Raw genomic sequence first — 19,504 nt, 5'->3', positions numbered from 1 at the left:
CCCTCCTCCCACCTCCCTCCCCACAACATCCCTCTGGATCATCCCCATGCACCAGCCCCAAGCATGCTGTATCCTGCATCAGACATAGACTGTTGACTTGATTCTTACATAATAGCATACATGTTTCAATGCCATTCTCCCAAATCATCCCACCCTCTCCCTCTCCTTCTGAGTCCCAAAGTCCACTATACACATCTGTGTCTTTTTGCTGTCTTGCACACAGGGTCATCATTGCCATCTTTCTAAATTCCATATATATGTGTTAGTATACTGTATTGATGTTTTTCTTTCTGGCTTACTTCACTCTGTATAATCGGCTCCAGTTTCATCCATCTCAACAGAACTGATTCAAATGTATTCTTTTTAACTGCTGAGTAATACTCCATTGTGTATATGTACCACAGCTTTCTTATCCATTCATCTGCTGATGGACATCTAGGTTGTTTCCATGTCCTGGCTATTATAAACAGTGCTGTGATGAACATTGGGGTACATGTGTCTCTTTCAATTCTGGTTTCCTCGGTTTGTATGCCCAGCAGTGGAATTGCTGGGTCATATGGCAGTTCTATTTGCAATTTTTTAAGGAATCTCCAAACTATTTTCCATAGTGGTTGCACTAGTTTGCATTCCCACCAACAGTGTAGGAGGGTTCCCTTTTCTCCACACCCTCTCCAGCATTTATTGCTTGCAGATTTTTGGATCGCAGCCATTCTGACTGGTGTGAAGTGGTACGTCATTGTGGTTTTGATTTGCATTTCTCTAATACTGAGTGATGTTGAGCATCTTTTCATGTGTTTGTTAGCCATCCGTATGTCTTCTTTGGAGAAATGTCTATTTAGTTCTTTGGCCCATTTTTTGATTGGGTCATTTATTTTTCTGGAATTGAGTTGCATAAGTTGCTTGTATATTTTTGAGATTAGTTGTTTGTCAGTTGTTTCATTTGCTATTATTTTCTCCCATTCAGAAGGCTGTCTTTTCACCTTGCTTATAGTTTCCTTTGTTGTGCAGAAGCTTTTAATTTTAATTAGATCCCTTTGTTTATTTTTGCTTTTATTTCCAGAATTCTGGGAGGTGGATCATAGAGGATCCTGTTGTGATTTATGTCGGAGAGTGTTTTGCCTATGTTCTCCTCTAGGAGTTTTATAGTTTCTAGTCTTACATTTAGATCTTTAATCCATTTTGAGTTTATTTTCATGTGCGGAGTTAGAAAGTGATCTAATTTCATTCTTTTACAAGTGGTTGACCAGTTTTCCCAGCACCACTTGTTAAAGAGATTGTCTTTACTCCATTGTATATTCTTGCTTCCTTTGTTGAAGATAAGCTGTCCATATGTGTGTGGATTTATCTCTGGGCTTTCTATTTTGTTCCATTGATCTATATGTCTGTCTTTGTGCCAGTACCATACTGTCTTGATGACTGTGGCTTTGTAGTAGAGCCTGAAGTCAGGCAAGTTGATTCCTCCAGTTCCATTCTTCTTTCTCAAGATTACTTTGGCTATTCGAGGTTTTCTGTATTTCCATACAAATCTTGAAATTATTTGTTCTAGTTCTGTGAAAAATAAGGCTGGTAGCTTGATAGGGATTGCATTGAATCTGTAAATTGCTTTGGGTAGTATACTCGTTTTCACTATATTGATTCTTCTGATCCACAAACTAGGTATATTTCTCCATCTATTAGTGTCCTCTTTGATTTCTTTCAGCAGTGTTTTATAGTTTTCTATATATAGGTCTTTAGTTTCTTTAGGTAGATATATTCCTAAGTATTTTATTCTTTTTGTTGCAATGGTGAATGGAATTGTTTCCTTAATTTCTTTTTCTACTTTCTCAGTATTAGTGTATAGGAATGCAAGGGATTTCTGTGTTTTGATTTTATATCCTGCAACTTTACTATATTCATTAATTAGCTCCAGTAATTTTCTGGTGGAGTCTTTAGGGTTTTCTATGTAGAGGATCATGTCATCTGCAAATAATGAAAGTTTTACTTCTTCTTTTCCAATTTGGATTCCTTTTATTTCTTTTTCTGTTCTGATTGTATGGCCAAAACTTCCAGAACTATGTTGAATAGTAGCGGTGAAAGTGAGCACCCTTGTCTTATTCCTGACTTTAGGGGAAATGCTTTCAATTTTTCACCATTGAGGATAATGTTTGCTGTGGGTTTGTCATATATAGCTTTTATTATGTTGACGTATGTTCCTTGTATTCCTGCTTTCTGGAGAGTTTTTATCATAAATGGATGTTGAATTTTGTCAAAGGCCTTCTCTGCATCTATTGAGATAATCATATGGCTTTTATTTTTCAATTTGTTAATGTGGTGAATTACATTGATTGATTTGCGGATATTGAAGAATCCTTGCATCCCTGGGATAAAGCCCACTTGGTCATGGTGTATGAGCTTTTTAATGTGTTGTTGGATTTTAATTGCTAGAATTTTATTGAGGATTTTTGCATCTATGTTCATCAGTGATATTGGCCTGTAGTTTTCCTTTTTTGTAGTATCTTTGTCAGGTTTTGGTATTAGGGTGATGGCCTCATAGAATGAGTTTGGAAGTTTACCCTCCTCTGCAATTTTCTGGAAGAGTTTGAGTAGGATAGGTGTTAGCTCTTTTCTACATTTTTGGTAGAATTCAGCTGTGAAGCCGTCTGGACCTGGGCTTTTGTTTGCTGGAAGATTTCTGATTACAGTTTCAATTTCTGTGCTTGTGATGGGTCTGTTAAGATCTTCTATTTCTTCCTGGTTCAGTTTTGGAATATTGTACTTTTCTAAGAATTTGTCCATTTCTTCCACGTTGTCCATTTTATTGGCATATAATTGCTGAAAGTAGTCTCTTATGATCCTTTGTATTTCTGTGTTGTCTGTTGTGATCTCTCCATTTTCATTTCTAATTTTATTGATTTGATTTTTCTCTCTCTGCTTCTTGATGAGTCTGGCTAATGGTTTGTCAATTTTATTTATCCTTTCAAAGGACAAGCTTTTGGCTTTGTTGATTTTTGCTATGGTCTCTTTTGTTTCTTTTGCATTTATTTCTGCCCTAATTTTTAAGATTTCTTTCCTTCTACTAACTCTGGGGTTCTCCAATTCTTCCTTTTCTAGTTGTTTTAGGTGTAGAGTTAGTTTACTTATTTGACTTTTTTCTTGTTTCTTGAGGTATGCCTGTAGTGCTATGAACTTTCCTCTTAGCACTGCTTTTATAGTGTCCCACAGGTTTTGGGTTGTTGTGTTTTCATTTTCATTAGTTTCTATGCATATTTTGATTTCTTTTTTGATTTCTTCTGTGATTTGTTGGTTAGCCTATGAAATTACCCAGCCCATAAAAACTAACCACAGCTGCTTTTGCCTTTTGAGATGGACAGAATTCTGTCATGGAATATGTGTGTGTGTTTGTGTGTGTGTGTGGTGTGTAGTGTGCATGCCTAGTCATGTCTGACTTTTTGTAACCCCATGGACTGTAGCCCACCACATTCCTCTGTCCATGGGATTCTTGAGGCAAGAATACAGGAGTGTGTTGCCATGCCCTCCTCCAGGTGATCTTCCCAACCCAGGATCGAACCCACGTGTCTGCAGATTCTTTATCACTGAGCCACTTGAGAAGCCATATGGAATGTATAGATACACATTCTAAATAAATAATGCACACTGTCAAAAGCAAGAACAACAGTGACAGAGGAGCCACTTTTCTTCCCTTTTCCTCTGAACATACTCTCTGGAGTAAGGGAGACTGAAGGTGCCTGATTCTCCTCTGCAGATGGGCTGCGCCCTCATCGCAGGCTTTCTGCACTACCTTTTCCTTGCGTGCTTCTTCTGGATGCTGGTGGAGGCTGTGGTGCTCTTCCTTATGGTCAGGAACCTGAAAGTGGTGAATTACTTCAGTTCTCGAAACATCAAGATGCTGTATCTCTGCACCTTTGGCTATGGGCTCCCAGGGCTGGTGGTGGCTGTCTCTGCTGGCTTACAACCACGTGGTTATGGGATGTATAATCGGTAAGTGACATTCTTCTCTTTCCCTGAAAATTATTGCTATTATTAACTATTCCATGGTGATAATTAAATAAACAAACAAAAGAGCAATAACCGGAGCAGTAGTCATGGCTACCATTTATTGAGCTCTTACTTTATGGGCTGAAGGTCTCAGGGCTGCCATGGGCAATAGCACAGGTTGTGCACTGCACAAATCTGGAAGCCATTGTTTGCACTATAGTATCAGTGGGTAGTGGCAATGTAAACAGTAAACTTGACTGCGAAGTTTTCAGTTTCTGGACTTTAGAGCCAACTTGCTTGGGTCTGGATCCTGGCTACACCACTGTCTAGCTATGCTGCCTTGGGCAAGTTACTTAAACTCTGTATGCTCTCATTTCCTCGTCTATTATATGCAAGCTGATGACAATGCCTATATTATAGTGTAATTGTGAGTGTTAAATGAGTTAGCATCTGTAAAATATTTAGATAGTGCCTGGCACAGTGTAAAGCATTATACCTGTTATTGTTGCCACTATTCTTTTGCCATGGTCTTTTTTTTTTTTCATTTAGTTTTTAATTGGAGGAAAATTGCTTTACAATGTTGTGTTGGTTTCTGCCATACAACAATGTGAATCAATCATAATTATGTATATGTCCCCTCCCTTGTGAGCTTCCCTCCCCTCTACCACCCCCGTCTCTCTAGGTTGTCACAGAGCACCAAGCTGGGCTCCCTGTATTACCCAGTGGCTTCTCACTAACAACCCCATGGACAATAGGAGCCTGGAAGACTACAGTCCATAGTGTTGCAAAGAGTGAGACATGACTGAAGCAACTGGGCATGCATGCACTTGCTATGTATTTCACACATGATAGTGTGTATATCTCAATGCTACTTTCTCAATTCATCCCACCCTCTCCTTCCTCCACTGTGTTCATAAATCCGTTCTCTACACCTGTATCTTCATTCCTTCTCTGCAAATGCTTTCATCAGTACCATTTTTCTATGCATTAATACACGATATTTGTTTTTCTTTCTGACTTACTTTGCTCCGTATAACAGGCTCTAGGTACATCCACCTCACTACAACTGACCCAAATTCGTCCCTTTTTATGGCTTAGAAATATTCTGCCAGGGATCTGTTTTAAAGTGAGGTAGGTTTATCAAAGGTTCTACGTGAAAAGATAGTAGTTATTGTTGTTTAGTCGCTCAGTCGTGTCCAGCTCTTTGTGACCCCATGGACTGCAGCATGCCAGGTTTCCCTGTTCTTCACTATTTCCTGGAATTTACTTAAACTCATGTCCATTAAGTCAGTGATGCCAGCCAACCATCTCCTCCTCTGCTGTCCCCTTCTCCTGCCTTCAATCTTTCCCAGCATCAGGGTCTTTCCCAATGAGTCAGCTCTTCTTATCAGGTGGCCAAAGTATTGGTGCTTCAGCTTCAACATCAGTCCTTCCGATGACTATTCAGGATTGATTTCCTTTAGGATTGACTGGTTTGATCTCCTTGCAGTCCAAGGGACTCTCACTCTCCAGTACCACAGTACAAAAGCATTAATTCTTCAGCGCTCAGCCTTCTTTATGGTCCAACTCCTAGATCATATGTGACTACTGGAAAAACCATAACTGACTATATGGACATTTGTCAACAAAGTCTGGGCTCACTAAAATCATTCTTTTCATTTGCATCCCAGCTATCTGGGGCCAGTATCCTGGTTTTTCACATCCCCACCCCTAGGTCCTCAGTGCTCACCGAGGGGAGTGGTTTATGGCTGCCTGATAGCAGGTATTGTTTTTCCTGATCGCCCTCCATGCTCAGATCGCCTCCACTTTTGGAGGGCTGGAATCACTGATGGCTATGACATCCTTGTTTACTGACTCCATTTCTCACTTCATTTCTATTAACAAATAATTACAGAATGCCTCATCCATGCCAGGCTTTGCACTGAGTGCTGGGTATCCAGAGATAAACAAAAAATTCAAAGTCCAAATTCTCCTGCAGCTCATAGTCTAGTAGGGAAAGATAGACAATTTAAACAAACAACTGAGCAAGATCATTTATGATACTGATAGATGTTATGGAAAAAAAAGAAACAGCAAATTCTGCTAGGGAAGGACCAGACACAGTGTGACTTTTCAGAGGAGGTGATATTCGAGCTGAGAATTGAATGACAAAGTGCACTGTGGAGAGTTCTGGAGAGAGGAAATACAAAGGTTATGAACTGAGAAATGATCTCTATCCCAGGTGTGAAGAGAACATTTCAGGAATGTTCACTAAGGAAGAAGGTCTGAAAGAAGAAAACTGAAATGTGACCTGGTCCATCGTGAAAATTTTCACTTCAACCTCATCCTCCAATACTCTTCCATAAGCATATCTGGCAGGGTGTGAGTCATTTTAGCGTTAGGACTTTGATACAATGACTGACTCCTGTTTTTCTTCATAGCTGCTGGCTGAATACAGAAACAGGGTTCATCTGGAGCTTCCTGGGGCCAGTGTGCACAATTATAGTGGTAAGCTGATTGCTTGGTTTGGTGTGTTTTGGAGGAGGATCAAAGAGACCCAGGGCTTCCCAGGTGCACTTTGTGGTAAAGAACCCGCCTACCAGTGCAGGAGATGTAAGGAAAGCGGGTTCAGTCCCTGGGTCGGGAAGATCCCGTGGAGGAGGGCATGGCAACCCACTCCAGCATTCTTGCCTGGAGAATCCTATGGACAGAGAAGCCTGGCAAGCTACAGTCCATGGGGTTGCAAAGAATTGGGCGTGGCTGAACACGAACACTTATGGTAAGGGAGTCAGCCACTTTCATTTGTCAAATCACTTGCTTTTGTCAGAGACTCAAAAACAAGCAGATGAGTGGGAAAGTTCTATAGAGGAAAAAAGGGAAGGCTTCAGGTATGCCCTGCTCAGAGGCTGTTGACACAAGGACTCTACAGGTAGGCTGACTAAATGCAGGGCATCCTAGGGGATCGGTTAGGGTTATATACTGGCTTTTTCCTTTTCGTCCTAAGTTGGAAGCAGAGGCAGAAATGAGGAAGGCTGTCAGGTATCAGTCAAGTCCTGACCATCTGGGGTGGGTTGCTGAAGGAGTTATTGTTTGGCTTCCTGGAGTGGTTACTGCAGACTATAGGTCAAAGTTCCCTTTTTATAAATGGTCTGGCCATCATCCATTTGTATATCCAGGCTTTCCATCCCTTCTGCTTGGCTCTGTAGGTCAATTCCATCCTCCTGACTTGGACACTATGTATCCTGAGGCAGAAGCTTTCTAGCGTCAATTCGGAAGTCTCCACACTCAAAGACACCAGGTACAGTCCAGCCTTCCTTTCCCCTCATCTTCTAGTCCCCTTTCCTTATTTCCCCAAATATTCACTTGAGTACCTTTTGTAAGCCTGGCCCTGCACTCCAAATGGAATACTGCATAGTGTCTAGATCAGGAAGGCGTGTGAAGCATGCCTTAGCACCATTGCTAGGAGGAACGAGTGTTTCCAATACCAAAATCTGTCGACAATACCTTTTTTTTTTAAAGACAGAGTGTTTGAGTGTAAGGATGGAACACAGTTTATTTAAATGATCTGGTGGCTCAGATGATAAAGAATCCACCTGCAATGTGGAAGACCTGAACTTGATCCCTGGGTTGGGAAGATCCCCCAGAGAAGAGCACTCCAATATTCTTGCCTGGAGAATTCCATAGACAGAGGAGCCTGGCAGGCTACAGTCCATGGGATCACAAAGAGTCGGAGCCCACTGAGTGACTGAACACACACACCAACTCCAAACTCTCATTTCACCCCGCCCCCATACCCCCTCCTGCTTGGTAACCACAAGTCTGTTCTCCGTGTCTATGAGTCTGTTTTGTAGATAGCTTCATTCGTGCCATATTTCAAATTCCCCACATAAGTGATATCATATGGTATCTGTCTTTCCCTGTCTGACTTACTTCACTTAGTAGGATCTTCTCTAGGTCCATCCATGTTGCTGCAAATGGCATTAGCTCATCCTTCTTTGTGGCTGTGTAATATTCCACTGTCTATATGCACCACATCTTCTTTATGCGTCCACTGCTGATGACTGTTCAGGTTGCCTCCATGGCTTGGCTACTTTATGTCTAGCCTTTTATTACCATAGACAATATTGCATTAAATACATGTGTCCACACATCTTTGTGACCATGTGTACCTGTAGGCCAATTGCCTTTTCAGTGGCTGTAGGATTAGACTTCCCTACCTCTAGGCTTAGATCCTGTGTTCCACATTGATTCTCACCCAGGTCACGGGTCACGTGGTGGCAGCCTCAGACTATACCTGGGAGCATGGTGGCCCATGAGGGTGACAGCCAGAACTATATCCTCTGCAAATCTTCCCCTCCAGGTTACTGACCTTCAAAGCCTTTGCCCAGATCTTCATCTTGGGGTGCTCCTGGGTGTTGGGCATTTTCCAAATTGGACCCGTGGCCAATATCATGGCTTATCTGTTCACCATCATCAACAGCTTGCAGGGGGCCTTCATCTTCCTCATTCATTGTCTGCTCAGCCGCCAGGTGCGTACCTGCTGCCCTCCCAGCCCCGCTCCTTCCAGGGAGCTTATCCCTGCCACGGACACTCCCCCTGTATCTAAGCGTGATTCATCTCCCCATGGTGTGTATCCACCTTCAGGTACGGGAAGAATATAGAAGATGCATGGCCAGGAAGACCAAACCCAGCTCTGAGACCCAGACCTCGGGGATCGTACTGTCATCCGTTCCCTCCACTTCCAAAACGGTGAGACTGTGTGTTGTCTGCATGTTCTGGCCAGACTGAGTGTTATGTGCTATAAGCTAAGCATTTGTTGTTCGGTCATTCAGTTGTGTCCAACTCTTTGTGACCCCATGGACTGCAACACACCAGACTTTCCTGTCCTTCACTGTCTCCCAGAGTTTGCTCAAACTCATGTTCATTGAGTTGGTGATAACCACTCAACCATGTCATCTTCTGTTGTCCCCTTCTCCTGCCCTCAATCTTTCCTAGCATCAGGGAGTGAGTTGACTCTTCCCATCAGCTGGCCAAAGTACTGGTGCTTCAGCTTCAGCATCAGTCCTTCCAATGAATAGTCAGGATTGGTTTCCTTTAGGATTAACTGGTTTAATCTCCTTGCTGTCCAAGGGACTCTTAAGAGTTTTCTCCAGCAGTACAGTTCAAAGGCAGAGAAGGAAATGGCAACCCACTCCGGTGTTTTTGCCTCAAGGGTTCCATGGACAGAGGAGCCTGGTTGCAGTCCATGGGGTTGCAAGAGTCACATACGACTGAGCAACTAAACCATCACCACCACAATTCAAAAGCATCAATTTTTTGGTGCTCAGCCTTCTTTATGGTCCAACTCTTGTATCTGTACATGACTACTGGAAAAACCATAGCTTTGACCTTCATGTGTATTAACTCATTTGATAAACTGTGGTATTTAAATGTGGGGGTTGGGGAGCTAGGCTGCCTGGGTTTAAATCCCAGCTCTGCACTGTTTATAATAGCCAGGACATGGAAGCAACCTAGATGTCCATCAGCAGATGAATGGATAAGAAAGCTGTGGTACATATACACAATGGAGTATACATTTGAATCAGTTCTAATGAGGTGGATGAAACTGGAGCCTATTATACAGAGTGAAGTAAGCCAGAAAGAAAAACACCAATACAGTATACTAACTCATATATATGGAATTTAGAAAGATGGTAATGATAACCCTGTATGCGAGACAGCAAAAGAGACACAGATGTATAGAACAGTCTTTTGGACTCTGTGGGAGAGGGAGAGGGTGGGATGATTTGGCAGAATGACACTGAAACATGTATAATATCATATATGAAACAAATCACCAGTGCAGGTTTGATGCATGATACAGAATACTTGGGGCTGGTGCACTGGGATGACCCAGAGGGATGGTACGTGGAGGGAGGAGGGAGGGGGGTTCAGGATGGGGAACATGTGTACACCCGTGGCAGATTCATGTTGATGTATGGAAAAACCAGTACAATATTGTAAAGTAATTAGCCTCCAATTAAAATAAATAAATTTATATTTAAAATAAATAAATAAATAAATCCCAGCTCTGCACTTCAGTAGCTGTGCAAACTAAAAAAGATAAAGTCATGACTCATGGATATGAAATAAGCATATGTTAAGGATTTTATTCTGCTTATTAATCATTGAAGAAATGAACAGATGGTGTAACTGGCTGACAAGAGAATGTAAAGAACAGACATGTCTGTGTATTACATCATACATATAATGTATACAATGTATACATAAGGCATGCATGCTGCTGCTGCTGCTAAGTCACTTCAGTCGTGTCCGACTCTGTGCGACCCCATAGACAGCAGCCCACTAGGCTCCTCTGTCCCTGGGATGCTCCAAGCAAGAACACTGGAGTGGGTTGCATTTCCTTCTCCAATGCGTGAAAGTGAAAAGTGAAAGTGAAGTCACTCAGTCGTGCCCAACTCTTAGTGACCCCATGGACTGGAGCCTACCAGGCTTCTCCATCCATGGGGTTTTCCAGGCAAGAGTACTGGAGTGGGTGCCACTGCCTTCTCTGATACATAATGCATAGCACTCATATAATGTATACAATGTTCACAATGTATACATAATACATATTACTATACTTTCAATGTATATATATGTATGCTCTTTGTGTTGTCTTTTGAACCAGTTATAACATCTGCCTGGTTTCCTCACTGGTAAATAAATGTACTATATATAATATAACATAATTATATATCATGTAATTATACACATAATTGTAAATAAACAAACACTATATATAATCATTCATATTATAATATATAAATTTTATATTTGTTATTGTTGTTTAGTCGCTAAGACATGTCCCACTCTTTGTGACTCCATGGACTATAGTCTGCCAAGCTCCTCTGTCCATGGGGTTTCCCAGGTAGGAATACTGGAGTAGGTTGCCATTTTCTGCTCCAGGGGATCTTCCCAACCCAGGCATTGAACCCATGTGTCCTCCACTGGCATGCGGATTCTTTACCACTGAGCCACCAGGGAAGCCCAACTATATGTTAATAAATATAAACATATATAAGTATAAATATACATATAAGTATACATATATAAGTATAAATACATAAGTATACATATACATATAAGCATACATATACATATAAGTACAAATATATAGTTTCCAGGCAAGAGTACTGGAGTGAGTTGCCATTTACTTCTCCAATAAATACATATAGTATATAAAAATTTTATGTGTAATATATAAATTATACATATAATTGTATATACAGATTTTATATATGTATTCATATTGCATAATATATGCATTTCAAATTATGTACTATATAAATATAAATTTATATATATATAAATTGTTCATAAAAATTTAAATATATAGACATTATATGTAATTATTCATATTCTTTAATATATATAATGTACATATAATGTAAATATTCAGGAGTTATATAGAATCATTTATATTACATAACACATAAAATTCATAAATGTATTTATCTGTGTTTTAATATATTAATTATAATACATATATAATCTCAATAATATCTAATGAACGCACAAGTAGGGGCAAAACTATTTTTTCCATGAAATTATTTCCCATCACTGTCAGTTGTTTAAAACCGATAAAACTGTAAAGTAGTTCCACTATAGATTCGGGCCAGATAACCCAGAGAACGTATCCCCTGACAGCACATCATTTTCCGTCGAAGCACACATTGTCTTCTACACAATGGATCTCATCCAGTCTCATGGCTATGCCACCATCTATTAGCAACGACCCCTCAAATTTAAATAATGTGCAGTCCACCCTTGTCTCCTGAATTCTACACTCATATAACCTACCACCTACCAAATGCCTACTTAGATATCTAATAGATGTTTCAGAGGTAACCTGTCCCAAATGAGCATCTCATTTGGAATATGTTACATCATCAGATTCCCCTACCTCTCATTTCCACAGAGGGTCCTCTATTTTTCTATTGTTCAAGAGTGAAGTTGTGAAATTAACGTTGACTCTGCTTGACTCTGCTTTCCCTCTCCCCTTCCCTCATCTCTGCTCCATCAAAAATCCTGATGACTCCTCCTCAAAATAGATCTAGAATCTGCTTGCTTCTCTTTCCCTTCATTCCTTCTACTGTGGTCCAAGTCCTGTTGTCTCTATCCAGGATGATGGAAATAAACTCAAAAGAGGTCTGCCTCCCTGCCTCCCTAATCTATTCCCTGCCTTATCTTTGGTCTTCCCTGGTGGCTCAGAGGTTAAAGCGTCTGCCTGCGATGCGGGAGACCTGAGTTCGATCCCTGGGTCGGGAAGATCCCCTGGAGAAGGAAATGGCAACCCACTCCAGTATTCTTGCCTGGAGAACCCCATGGACGGAGGAGCCTGGTGGGCTATAGTCCACGGGGTCACAAAGAGTCGGACGCAACTGAGCAACTTCACTATCTTTGGTCAGTTCTCCTTGCAGCAACCGGAGGGTGCTTATGAACACCCAAGTCAGGTATCTTCCCGTCTCTACCTACAACACTCCATGGCTCCCACCTCATTCAGAGTCAAAGCCAAAGTCCTCCCTGTGGCCCACACAGCCCTGTCTGATCTGATTCTCTTTTCCTTCCTGTCCTTGTCACCTATTAATAGACCCCTCATTTCACTTTGCTCCACCCACACTGGCCTGCTCAAGATTCTTCAGACATGCCAGGCTCACTTACTACTTTGGAGTCTTGAACTGAATGTTCTTGAATGCCATGAATGTTTTGTCCCAACACCCACATAGACAACTCCCTCACTTCCTTCAAATCTTTGTTCCAGTCATTTCTTTTCAATAGATTTTCCTCTGATAACTCTATTTTGTGCAGCTTCCTATTCACCCACCCAGGTATTCATGCTTCTCCCACCCCCTTATCTTGATTTTCTTTTTTGTACTTTCTACTTTCTAACGCTACAATTTCCTTATTTATTGCATTTATCTTTTGTGGTCTTTCGTCTCCTACCAGAATGCCTTATTAATTCCCCCCCCCCCACCCCGTGACATATTCCAAGAACAAGTAACTAAGATCCAGTGGCTTAAATAAATAGGAAATTCTTTTTATTGCAAGAATAGAAGCTCAGAATTAGGTGTTGCTGGTATTGCTTCTGTTGCTTAGAAGGTTGCTAAGGATCTAAGCTCTTCCTAGTTTTCCATCTCACCAATAACATACTGACTTTTCATCAGTTATTTTCATGGTTGCAAGGTGGCTGCCATAGCTCCAGTCATCATGAGCGTGTTCAGGGCAGGAAGAAGAATGATGGGACAGAGTGGCAAACTCACCTTTCAACCCTCTCTCTTTAACAAGAAACAAAAGTTTTCCCAGAAGCCCCTTAGTGGATTTCCCTTTCACCTAATTGGTCAGAACTGTATCACATGAACACTCCTAGTTATAGAGGAATTTGACAAAGCAAGTATTCTGCTTTCTAGCTTCTAGAATGGGAATATCAATAGTCAAGAGGCTGAGAATAGCTTTTGAGTTTGTCAACAGTGCCTGGAGGTAATATTGTTAAATTTTTAATGTTTATCCTTCTAGTCTTTGTTGCCGTATTTATCTCTGCCTGTATTTCTAAGACCTGTGCCCACACACACATAATCCCTAAGTTCAAACTGTACTACTCCTGCCATTGATTCTGATTCTGATTTCTCTTACAGGGTTGAAGTCCCTTCTTGCTTTCAAATACACAATGGAATAACATCTCAGGAAAGCAGGTGCCTGCAGAAGCCTTCTCTGAAATCTCTTCTCAGCTTAATGTGGAAATGCAGTATCTCGCCAGCCCTAGAACTCTCTGGACAATTTGGATTATGGATGATTGGGTGGGGTGGTCTTCCCATGGCTTCCTGTCCTGGTGAGAAAAGAAGAGCTTCTGTTCCAGCTTACCATTTTACTTTCCGTGTTCTGCAACTCTGACTTTTCAGAGTTTAGTGGAGACAACAGATCGCAGTGCAATGGCAGGACCAAGAACTTCTGGCTACCACTTTGATTTGTCCTCAGTCCATTGATGTGTGGCTTTAAGCATGCCTCTCCAGCTTCTATCACATGCTTCACACACAGAGTAGCCCTCAATAAATGACTTGTTTTCTGACTGGCTGGCTTGCTTTTCAACGAAGAAACCTCCAGCTCTTTTTCAAACGTTTCCCCCCCCCCCGCCCCCCCGGTACTGGGGTATAGCCGATTAACAAACAATGTTGTGATAGTTTCAGGTGAACAGCAAAGGGACTCAGCCATACACATTTATGTAACCATTCTCCCCCAGACTCCCCTCCCATCCAGGCTGCCACATAACAGTGAGCAGAGTTCTCTGTGCTATACAGTAGGTCCTTGTTGGTTATCCATTTTATTTTATTTTTATTTTTTTTTAGAGTTGTGATTTTTTTTTTTTAGTTTTTATTTTTAAATTTTAAAATCTTTAATTCTTACATGCATTCCCAAACATGAACCCCCTCCCACCTCCCTCCCCACAACATCCCTCTGGGTCATCCCCATGCACCAGCCCCAAGCATGCTGCATCCTGCGTCAGACATAGACTGGCGATTCAATTCACATGATAGTATACATGTTAGAATGTCATTCTCCCAAATCATCCCACCTCTCCCTCTCCTCTGAGTCCAAAAGTCCGTTATACACATCTGTGTCTCTTTCCCTGTCTTGCATACAGGGTCGTCATTGCCATCTTCCTAAATTCCATATATATGTGTTAGTATACTGTATTGGTGTTTTTCTTTCTGGCTTACTTCACTCTGTATAATCGGCTCCAGTTTCATCCATCTCATCAGAACTGATTCAAATGAATTCTTTTAACGGCTGAGTAATACTCCATTGTGTATATGTACCACAGCTTTCTTATCCATTCATCTGCTATCCATTTTAAATATAGCAGTGTGTACATGTCCATCACATACCTCCCCCTGGTAACCATTAGTTCATTTTCTAAGTCTGTGACTCCCTTTCTGTTTTGAACGTAAGTCAATTTGTATCATTGCTTTTTAGATTCCATATATAAGGGATGTCATATGATATTTCTCCTTCTCTGTCTGACTTACTTCACTTAGTAGCGCAACTTCTAGGTCCATCCGTGTTGCTGCAAATGACATTATTTCAGTCTTTTTAATGGCCAAGTAATATTCCATTGTATATACTTACCACATCTTCTTTATCCATTTCTCTGTCCATGGACATTTAGATTGTTTCCATGTCTTGGCTATTTTGTGAACAGTGCTGCTATGAACATTAGGGCATGTACCTTTTCAAATTAGACTTTTCATCTTTCTCAGATATATGGCTGGGAGTAGGATTGCTAGATCATACGATCACTCTGTTTTTAATTTTTTTTAAGAAATCTCCACACTGTTTTCCACTGAACACTACTATTTATAAAATAACAACAATTGACTTAAATCAGGTTCCCTAAAAGCAGAACGTGGGAGGGGTGATTTTGGTGCTCATGATTTATCGACAGAATGCTCTGAAAAGAGAGAAAAAGTGAAGGAAACAAGATGAGGAATAGAAGGAGCCAGGCAAGTTTACAGTCTTGACTGGAACTTACTTTCAGCCTGATCCATGAATTGTATCTCAGCCTCATCCCATTTTGACACAAGGGAACCAACGATTTTTAAAAAAATCTCTGTCAGTCAATTACTGGCTGTGTGCTGCCCCCACTGTGATGGGACGACGTTTAACAGCTCCTGCTTCATGGGGACCAATTTCTAGCAGAGCGTTGCAGGGCTGGTGGCTCAGACAGTAAAGAATCCTATAGCTAGAATGGGAATGCCTGCAATGCTGGAGACATTTTTGATCCCTGGTCGGGAAATCCCCGGGAGAAGGGAATGGCAACCCACTCCAGTATCCTTGCCTGGAGAATCCCACGGACAGAGGAGCCTGGGCTACAGTCCATGGGATCTCAAAGAGTCAGACACGACAGCATTTTCAGGAGAAGGGGGCAGACAACTGACCCAAAAGGGGGTCAGGGAGACACACCAACAATAATAACGACTCTGCCCATCCTCATGACCAGCAAACAGAAGAACTTGTATGAGCATTTAGATATGTGTTTGGAGCTCATTCTAATGAGATTCTGAACTGCACTAAAAAGATGTTTATCTCAAATGATGTTCCAAACGTCTCAGACATTCTGATAAAACCTTTCCAGGATTGGGAACTCATGTACACCCGTGGCTGATTCATGTCAATGTATGGCAAAACCAATATAGTATTGTAAAGCAAAATAAAGTAAAAATAAAAATTAAAAAATAAAAATAAAAAATTAGCAATTAAAAAAACAATAAAAAATAAAAGATCTTAGAGACTGTTTACCATGCCATTTGACTTTTTAAATGATCTTCTACATTCATTTTTAATCGGAGTATAACTTCTTTACAATGTTGTGTTGGCTTCTGCTGTGCAACACTGTGAATCAGCTCAATGTATATCGCCTCCCTCTTGAGCCACCCCCCCACCTCCCCCCCTCCCGCCCTTCTAGGTCATCACAGAGCTCTGAGCGGAGCTCCCTGTGCTCTTCAGCAGCTTCCCCCTAGCTATCTATTTTACACATGGCAGCGTACATATATCAGTGCTCCTCTCTCAGTGCATCTCACCCTCTCCTTCCCGCCCTGTGCCCACAAGCCTGTTCTCTACAAGGGCGTCTTCATTCCTGCCCTGCAAACAGGTTCATCAGTACCATTTTCCATTTGGCTTTATTGAGACTAGAATGCAATGTGTGTGTTTTTTTTTAATTGAAGCATAGTTGATTTAAAATGTGTTACATGGAACTCTGCTCAATGGTATGTGGCCACCTAGGTGGGAGGACAATTTGGGGGAGAATGTATACTTGTAAATAAATGTATGGCTGATTCCTTTCACGATTCACCTGAAACTATCAGAATATTATTAATTGGCTATATCCCAATACAAAATAAAAAGTTTTTAAAACATGTTAATTTCAAGTATACATCAAATTAATTCAAATACATATATATTCTTTTTCAGATTATTTTCCATTATAGGTTATTTTGTTGTTGTTCAGTCACTCAGTCATGTCTAACTCTGCGACCCCATGGACTGCGGCACTCCAGGCTTCCCTGTCCTTCACTGTTTCCCAGAGTTTGCTCAAATTCTTGTCCATTGAGTCGATGATGCTGTCCAGCCATCTCATCCTCCATCGCTTCCTTCTCCTCCTGCCCTCAATTTTTCCCAGCATCAAGGTCCTTCCCAATGAGATGGCTGGCCAAAGTCTTGGAGCTGTAGCTTCAGCATCAGTCCTTCCAATGAATATTCAATGTTGATTTCCCTTAGGATTGACTGGATTTATTTCCTTGTGTACCAGGGGCTCTCAAGAGTCTTCTCCAGTGCCATAGTTCAAAAACATCAATTCTTTGGTGCTCAACCTTCTTTATGGTCCAACAACTCTCACATCCATCCATGACTACTGGAAAAACCATAGCTTTGACTATACTTGATTCAGACAGTAAAGAATCCACCTGCCAATGCAGGAGACCTAGGTTTGATTCCTGGGTTGGGAAGATCCCCTGGAGAAGGGAATGGCTACCCACTCCAGTGTTCTTGCCTGGAGAATCCCATGGAGAGAGGAGCCTGGCGGGCTACAGTCCCTGGTGACTCAAAGAGTTGGACATGCAAAGATTCAGACACGACTGAACAACTACCAGTTTAAAGGTAGCTACAAGATATTAAATATGTGCTTAGACTGCAGGGCTTTTATACTTCCAAATACATTTTTGATAAAGTGTTTTCATCTTTTAAAAAAATAGGAAAAGCAGCAGAAGGAGACATTTCTAATGCTTTCCTTGGGAGGGTGCACGTCTTCTCTTTTGCACTTCTGAGGTCAGCCCTGGGTGTTCTTTGGAAGGAATGATCCTAAAGCTGAAACTCCAGTACTTTGGCCACCTCATGAGAAGAGTTGACTCATTGGAAAAGACCCTGATGCTGGGAGGGATTGGGGGCAGGAGGAAAAGGGGACGACAGAGGATGAGATGGCTGGATGGTATCACCGACTCAATGGACGTGAGTTTGAGTGAACTCCAGGAGATGGTGACGGACAGGGAGGCCTGGCGTGCTGCAATTCATGGGGTCGCAAAGAGTCGGACACGACTGAGCGACTGAACTGAACTGAACTGAACTGAACTGAACTGAAGGTACAGCATCCAATGCTATTTGCTATTTTTACCCCCAGGCGGCGCTAGTGGTAAGGAAACTACTTGCCAATGCAGGAGACATAAGAGACGTGAGTTCCATCCTTGGGTCAGGAAGATCTCCTGGAGGAGGGAACGGAAACCCACTCCAGTATTCTTGCCCGGAGAATCCCATGGACCGAAGAGCCTGGTGAGCTACAGTCCATAAGGTCACAAAGAGTTGCACACGACTGAAGTGACTTAGCACACATGCATCTCACTTCTTTATAATCAATATTCCATCTTCTGAAAACTTACGTCGTGAATCATGCCCCACATTGATAAAAATCACCCAGTTTTCACGTAATTTGAAACTCTCAAGCTTCACCTGCCTTGGTTACAAATGTGGGTTGGCTCAGTTTCCATATCTAGGTTTGAACCACAGGATCTCAGACTGTCTTCCTTCCTCTTTCTTAGTTCTCAGAAAAGATTTCTCCTCAGGAGTTTGTGGGTGTTGCTGAAGTATTATTTGATATCTGCTCAGGGCGTTTTTCCGGAGAAGGCAATGGCAACCCACTCCAGTATTCTTGCCCGGAGAATCCCAGGGACAGAGGAGCCTGGTGGGCTGCTGTCTATGGGGTCGTACAGAGATGGACACGACTGACTCGACTTAGCAGCAGCAGCAGCAGCAGGGTGTGTTTCTCCCATTCTTTTCTCTGCTTTGATCTTGAAAGTCCTTCATATACCTCTCCAGGGTATATTTCCCAGCTCAGCACAGCAGTCTCTACCCATGGCCAGGTCAAGTCGACAGAACACTGAGCTGCAGCTTGACCTGGGCTGTAAGAAGCAGTTCTGTACCCATTGTGGGGGCCGCCATTGTCTCCTGGGCTCCAGAGCTGCTGCACTTAGGCACAGAGTTACCTACACTCATGAACACCTCAGCACCATCTCCCAGCCTATCCTTAACTTAAGGGGCTCTCCACATAGTCACATAGGTCTTTTCAGTTCAGTTCAGTCGTGTCCGAGGTCTTCTGGACACACTGATACTCTCTACCCTTCTGATGTCTCTCTTGTCTTTTCAGTGGCAACTTCTCCAAACCTCCATATCTATCAGTTCATTCAGGTAGGTGTTTTGGAAGCTTTAGAAGGGTGTATCTTAACCATTATATAGGAGTATGGAAATTCCATTTCTAGTTCAGACCATATGCCAGGAAAAAAGGCAAGAAGATCTTTTAGGTAGCTGGGAAAACAGGAGGCTTGGAGATGTTTAAAAATTTCATACTTTGCTGTATATCGGAAACTAACGTGTGCATGTGAAGTCACTCAGTTGTGTCTGACTCTTTGTGACCCTATGGACTGTAGCCCTCCAGGCTCCTCTGTCCACGGGGATTCTCCAGGCAAGAATA

General features: G+C 41.9%; 1 protein-coding gene across 14 annotated transcripts in view; it reads left to right on the top strand.

Moving 5' to 3' along the window:
- Positions 1 to 14,059, top strand: part of ADGRE1 (adhesion G protein-coupled receptor E1) — a 100,875-nt gene extending 86,816 nt beyond the window's left edge. For 11 of the 14 annotated variants that reach the window (XM_060416297.1, XM_060416300.1, XM_042250059.1 and 8 more), the window contains 6 exons: positions 3,743 to 3,978; positions 6,396 to 6,462; positions 7,161 to 7,252; positions 8,315 to 8,483; positions 8,599 to 8,703; positions 13,629 to 14,059. In XM_060416297.1, the coding sequence (XP_060272280.1) occupies positions 3,743 to 3,978; positions 6,396 to 6,462; positions 7,161 to 7,252; positions 8,315 to 8,483; positions 8,599 to 8,703; positions 13,629 to 13,634 (675 nt within the window). In that variant the 3' untranslated portion in view covers positions 13,635 to 14,059. Of the gene's footprint in view, positions 1 to 3,742; positions 3,979 to 6,395; positions 6,463 to 7,160; positions 7,253 to 8,314; positions 8,484 to 8,598; positions 10,057 to 13,628 lie in introns of those variants that run through there. The other 3 variants (XM_060416295.1, XM_060416296.1, XM_060416294.1) reach the window with 1 other exon arrangement.
- Positions 14,060 to 19,504: the final 5,445 nt, after the last annotated feature.

This window comes from Ovis aries, chromosome 5 (genome assembly GCF_016772045.2).
Source record: "Ovis aries strain OAR_USU_Benz2616 breed Rambouillet chromosome 5, ARS-UI_Ramb_v3.0, whole genome shotgun sequence".
Taxonomy (NCBI): domain Eukaryota; kingdom Metazoa; phylum Chordata; class Mammalia; order Artiodactyla; family Bovidae; genus Ovis; species Ovis aries.
This window is presented reverse-complemented; position numbering and strand designations above follow the sequence as displayed.